Genomic DNA, 6,940 nt, shown 5'->3' with positions numbered 1-6,940 from the left:
AGTTTTGGATTTAGCTCAAATTCTTCTAATCTCATTATCAAACGCATTTAAGGTTCTCGATTCCCTTTTTTTCTCTTTTACTAACTTGCACCTCTAATCTTCTTATAAAATTCTAATTTAGTCTCTATTTTACTTTTAATTTTTATTTTGATCCATACATCATTTATTTTTACTTTTTTTTTTGTGTTTCTTGATTGATTTCACTTTTGATCAGTGTACTTATCTATTATTACTTTTTTTCCTTGAAAAATATTTTGACCAAATTTTACATTTAAATTTTTGTTTTGGTCCTTATACTTATTTATTTATACTTTTTATCCCTAAATCAATTTCACTTTTGATCTTTTTACTTTTTTACTTTTTATTTTTATATTCTGAAATATAATTTTGACCAAATTCTTTAGTATTTATTTTTAATTATTTCAAAATGATTATTTTCTTTTTAAAATATAATAATCATATTTCAGTTTCTTTGTCATCATCTTTTGATTTTAATGATTGAAGCAATTGATTTTTATTCTAGTATTTACCAATGTTATTAAACTCGGATCGGACCGGTCGGTTTGAGCAGTTCACCAAAAACCGGTGAGAAGTCCGGTCCGAGTTGCGCTGCGCTGGTTTGTTGAACCTTCAACAAATCGGCGTTAACCGGGATTGAACCGACGACTGGAAGTCGGGCTAGGAACCGGTGAAACGGTGGTTTTTTGCCTATTTATTAAAAAATAATTTTTCCTTAATTAAATTTGTCTAAAATAAAAATAAATATGTTTAAAACCGATTTTTTTAATTAAAATCTTCATTTTAGTAAAAGTAGGTCGGTCTAAAGGATCTCTTTTCGGTGTGGCATTCGCGTCACCCACATCGTGCGGGGTGCGTTCCTAAACAAATGGTGCTTCCACTGCACTCCTGCACGTGAGAGAGCATTTTCCGTAGTAATTGGTTAAAGACTTGTAAAGACCATTTACTTAAGATTCTCATTTTTTTCTATGTTAGATGAGAATGCTTAATTTCCTTTTATTTTCTTCCAAACCATTTCAATTGGTTAACTTTGACCATGTGATTAATTTTTTTTCACGGGAAGGGGTTAACCCTGAAGGCAAAAAAAAACGTTAATATAGAGCCGTATTGCTTTGAACTGTTCGAACTTTCCCATGTCCACTTATGTCCGTGGTGAGTATGTCCCGTGGTCCTACAGGAGGCGCACCATACTCGTGATGTCCCAACCATTTCTGCAAAATTTGCCAACCAGTCTGTCGCTTTATTACCTTCTCTGAACATATGTGAACACGAACCTTCCAGTCATGCTGAAGCATTTATTAATTCATAACATGTATGTATAAAAATTGTTGTTAAAAACTTCGACAACTTTGGTTTATTATCTCCTTTGAACTAAATAACTATAAAGGGAATGAGATGTATATATGGTGTGGTAAAGCTTTTAGTCTGTTGGTTGAGAGCTTACTTATGACTATAGAGGTCATGCAGTGGTGAATACAGGATTACTCGGTTGTGGGCCGGGGGGGGGGGGGGGGGGGGGGGGGCGATTTTACACGTGCGTTCGGGAAAAAAAAAAAATTTTGCTAAATCGAACTTGTTTTTTTTTTTTGTATATATGCGTGTTATAATTTGAATGGTCAAGAACCAATTTTAAGTATTAATATACAATTTCTCAAAATTAAGCTAGATTTCGTTTAACAGTCCTAACATGTAAAAAAAAATTGTGGGCTGAACATGTAAAAAAATTAAAAAAATTTAATTTCAGATGGCCTACCAGACCAAAAAAAAATTACTAATTTGGATTTAAGGAGGCCTAAGAGGCCAAAAAAATTAGAAATTTGGATTTATGGAGTACCTAATAGGTCTAAAATATTAAAATTTTGAATTTTGGACAAACCTAACACGTAATGAGATATATTTAAAAAAATTTTTTTGGGCAAAACCTCAAATAGATTAACGGGAAGAATTTGCATCTTCCAAAATAATGTTTGACAACCAGACAGGTAAAATAGAAAAAAAATAATCGCTAGATTGGAACAGGCCCGCCTAGCTACCAAATGAGCGGCCCTATTCGCTAAACGAGAAACAAAAGCAAGTTTAAAACTGGGTTGAGAGTTTAAGATATCCATGCAGTCTTGAATAATTGACCCAAACTCTGAAAGGTCTTGACGTCTAGAGGCAACAACATCAACCACGACTTTAGCATCAGACTCAAACTCAACTCTAGTGAAGTTTTGGCTAGCCAACCAACATAGACAAGTACGAAGAGCAAGTGCTTCCACAATTTTAGGCTCCTTCAATGCACAAATAATACAGCTACTCCCAAACATAAAAGACTCCAGATCATTCCTAACCACAGCTCCTAATCCACACTTTCCAAGTTGTGTAAAAATAGCTGCATCCATATTGCACTTGACTACTCCAGTATAAGGTGGAATCCAATAGCTCACCACTTTAAAAAAAATCATTAGTTCAATGCTAGTTTGTAAAAAAATTATAATATTTTTACATTTTTTTATTTTTAGTTTTAAAATTTTAAAATTTAATTTAGAAATTAAGTTGTTTAAGTCTCAAAAATAAGAAATTAATTTTTTTAATGAAAAAAACATAATAAAAATGAGTTGAAAAGTGTTATGAAAATAAATTAATTAACGGTAACATAGTTTTATAATTATTAAATAAATTAAATAAATAAACACTTTTTAAAGTAAATTGAGGTTGGGGGAATTGAACCTAGGACCTTTTAAAAAGAAATAAATGTTTTTAACCATCTCATCTACCTTTAAACAATAACATATTACTACATAGAGTCTATATAGACTAATATTATAGGGGCCGAAACTACTCAAATCACATGGGTGAGATGGGTTATTCTATTCCTTTGAGGATATTCCATGTCCTTACTTCTACATGAACCAAACCGCCCTCGTAATTTAGATAGATAGGAAAAGAAGTTGGGCATTTAGTTTGATAGTGAGATTTGAGAAGTGAAAAGTGAAAAGGAGAAGAGATAGAGTAAATTTTGTAGATGAAGAAATGATGATTATGTACGTAATAGAGATGATGTCATTTTGAAGAATGTGATTCATTATTTAATGTTGCAAACGTGGGTTATCATTTACTATTAGTTAGAGATCTGACCGTAAGTTTTGTAGTATATAACATGCACTGCTTCAACTCTCACTTTCACATACACATGTCTGAATCTCGACGTTGATCTCTCAGTCTCCTTGTCTTTGTCTTTGTCTTTGTCTGAAAAACATAAACATGGTTCGATCTCATCGAAGCCGTGAGAAAGAGGGAGTGATGAAGAAAGGACCTTGGACTCCTCAAGAAGATAACTTACTTTTGTCTTACATTCAACTACATGGTCATGGAAGCTGGCAATCCTTGCCTTCTAAAGCTGGTTTCTTCTTTAACCCTAACTTCCCCTCTTTTAAATAATAACGAAAAAATCTGTTGTGCCTCCAATTCTCTATCTTCTACCATATCTCGCACCATATTTATGACATATCACATGTTTATCATATTTTAACTCTATCAAAGTGAGTTAAAGAAGCATTAAAATGTGATAAATATGTCATGTGCTACAAATTGAGTACGAGACAAATAAGATGATAGAGAACTGATGAAGACTGTAATTTGCTTTCCTATTCATCGTGCCTGTCAGAAATTAATATAAGATCTATAATTGAACCTTAACTAAAAGTATTTTTGAATTGACCACTCTCTTAATTAATTAATTAAATTTTCTACCTATACTAAGAATCAAATTTAAAATTTAATTTCACTATACACCGGAAGCAATATATTCGACTTATTATTAAAAGAAGTCATTTATATACATTTAATTTTTAACATCAATCAACTCCAATGTAGTAGTATGTATCTTTTTTTTTAATTGCTAGAGTGTACTGGAAAAAAGTCTTTTAAAAACACTTTTTTATTGACATCTAACTTTTTTTCTCTTTTTGTAGAATGTTCCATGCACAAATTTTAATATACGCCTAATGCACCGGCAAATTATTATAAGCACTCGGTTCTTTATGTCAAACAGAAGACATTCCATATATTTGTTGTCATGTGTAACATTGACCTACACATATTATAAAAGATCCAACTATTTTAATTATCAAATTGTGTCATAATACATTTGTCCAAATATGAATTGAGGTCCTCCAAATGACATGGAAGTGCTTAATATAAGAACTCCAATGCGCCATGTTATCCATACGCCGGGCGAATAATTTAATGACAAGTAATATATTATTGATTTAGGGCACGAATGACATGATACGCGGACTCTATGTATTGTTTATCTCTCCATTATTTCTTAGGACACGACATTTTAAAAAAAATAAGAAAATAAAATCATTATAGATATATATATGTATTAATTGTTATTTGTACTTATAATAGGACTGAAAAGATGTGGGAAGAGCTGCAGACTAAGATGGAGCAACTATCTGAGACCAGATATAAAGAGAGGAAAATTCAGTGTTAAAGAAGAACACACAATTATTCAACTTCATGCTCTTCTTGGAAACAAGTGAGTACAAATCATTCATTCATTCATTATTCTTTTCTAAAGTACAATATTTTCATGCAATGCCCAACATTTTATTTTATTTTCCTTTTCATCATTGGATATTCACCCACAAATTAATTTTGTTACCATGTGTTCAAACCTTCCATTTCTACTGTACACACCGGGTGTAATACATTTGGCCAATCAAAACATCCTCAGATTATTATTTCATAGGAAATTTAAGAAATAAACATATACACGTGACATTATTTGATTGGACATATATATTAGATAGGAAGTATATATGCAGGATTCACTAATAGGGGGTCTTGTGGTAGTCTCTTATGATTTATGAGTGCTAAATAGAAATATTTTTGGTGTTCTTATCTAAAACGGGTCTTTCACCCGCCCAGCCAATGGTTTGGGAAGGTGAAACACCCACCCATCCAATGGCTTGGACGGGTGAAAGACCCGTCCAGCTAATGACGTAGGCAGATATAGCATCCGCCTAAGCCATTGGCTGGGCGGGTGTTGCACCTGCCCACGCCATTGGATGGGCGGGTGTTTCGCTCTCCCAAACCATTGTCTGGGCGGGTCAGCCACCCGCCTAGGCTAAAATTAGGCCTAGGCACAAATTTAATATTTTTAGTGACGGAAAATGTTAAATCGTTCAATTTTTTGTGACGAAAAATATAAAATTCTCTAATTTTTTGTGACGAAAATACAAAATTGTCACGGAAAATATGCATTATGTTCATGATTTTTTTGAAAAAAAATATAAATTTTAATGTTTCCGACTCATAATCATCTATTTTCGGGGTTCGGGTTGTCACATATCAATTATTTTCATAATTTTAATTATTGTTGTCCGGTTCGTGATTTTGGAGAGAGAATTTATAGTTTTTTATCAAAATTATGAAAAAGAGCAAAAAAATCCAAATGAGGACGGTAAGTAGGAAAAAAAGGCGGTAAATAGCAACCTACTAAATTTACATAGAATTTTCAGCATTTTATAGCAACCAATGGATGCTCAAACTCCTCTAACCCTATTCTAAATCCTTCCCTGGAAGTTCTCGTAGAAAATGATATATATATCAATTTTTTATTAGGAAATAATTGGTATAAAAAAAATTATATAATTTTCACATTTTCATTAGTACAGACTAATAGATCAGAATCATATTAGAATTTTTATGTAAGAAACTTTGATATTATATCATACAACCAATTGTACTAAAAAGGTTTAAATGATTAATCAGATCTAAAAATAATATTTATATTATCTCGTGTATAGCGAAGCATTTAATCTATATATAGTTAGCTCCGCGATTGGCCACAAGACTAAAGTCGGCGCTCAAGATGTAAATTTTTGACTCCACCATTAGTTACTCGTATTGAAATAAACTAATGTTATGTGTGTGATCAGGTGGTCCGCTATAGCAAGTCACTTGCCAAAGAGAACCGACAATGAAATAAAGAATTACTGGAACACTCATCTGAAGAAAAGATTAGAGAAAATGGGAATAGATCCAACAACTCATAAACCTAAATCTATAAATTCATATAGTTCCTCTCCAAACCTAAGCCACATTGCACAATGGGAAAGTGCACGTCTAGAAGCTGAAGCTAGGCTTGTTCGTCAGTCTAACTTATCCTTCTGCTCCGACTCACTCCTTTTCCCCTATCCCTCCACCACCACCACCACCGCCGCAGCCGCCACTGCTCGACCACCTCGTCCGAAATGCCTTGATGTTCTTAAAGCATGGCAAGGGATGGTTTTTGGACTGGAATCTCCAACTTCCACCTTCAATTTCCCGATCAACAATGTTCATATTCCTCCGATTCAGATTGAACAAGAAGTGCAGCAGACATTGTTGGATGATGAGAATGCTTGGATTAATAGTTTTGGGGGAAATGAATATGTTTCTGATGTGTTTGTTTCTAACTCAGAAGACGATAATGGGAGTTACTGGAATTCTTTACTCAGTTTGGTGGATTCTTCTGTCTCAGCTGCTGCTCCGCCCTGCCTGCTGTAATTCATGTGTTAGCTATTATTTATCTCTGTCTTTTTTGTTATTTTGGGTACTGTATAATAAATGGATTTTTAGTATTCCTGCAATTATTCTTTTTCTTTTAGATGAAATATTCATGCAATGCTTTTATTATTCGTATTTGTAGAATCATCGTATTTATAGAATCGTATATCCAAAGACACTTTTAGTCACTACTCAAATCACTAATAGTAGTCATTTCATCTCCATTAATGAGGAGTCTCTCTCCACTCCTAGGGGTGTTTGTTTCAACTTTTTGAAGGAGCTTTTAGGGTTTCACTCTATTACTGAAGAGTCTCTCTCCCTTCCTAAGTTTATATAACCGCAGGGTTTAGCATTTTCTACGATATAATTACCGGAAGAA

General features: G+C 33.1%; 1 protein-coding gene across 1 annotated transcript; it reads left to right on the top strand.

Annotated features, from left to right (window-relative positions):
- The first annotated feature begins 3,264 nt into the window (after positions 1 to 3,264).
- Positions 3,265 to 6,561, top strand: LOC136208953 (transcription factor MYB106-like). Its single transcript, XM_066000253.1, has 3 exons — positions 3,265 to 3,403; positions 4,417 to 4,546; positions 5,952 to 6,561. Exons 1-3 carry the CDS (start codon positions 3,265 to 3,267, stop codon positions 6,559 to 6,561), a joined length of 879 nt encoding a protein of 292 aa, XP_065856325.1.
- The last annotated feature ends 379 nt before the right edge of the window (positions 6,562 to 6,940 follow it).

This window comes from Euphorbia lathyris, chromosome 10, assembly GCF_963576675.1.
Source record: "Euphorbia lathyris chromosome 10, ddEupLath1.1, whole genome shotgun sequence".
NCBI classification, from domain to species: domain Eukaryota; kingdom Viridiplantae; phylum Streptophyta; class Magnoliopsida; order Malpighiales; family Euphorbiaceae; genus Euphorbia; species Euphorbia lathyris.
Note: the sequence above shows the minus strand (reverse complement) of the source record. Positions and strands in the feature narration are given on the sequence as shown.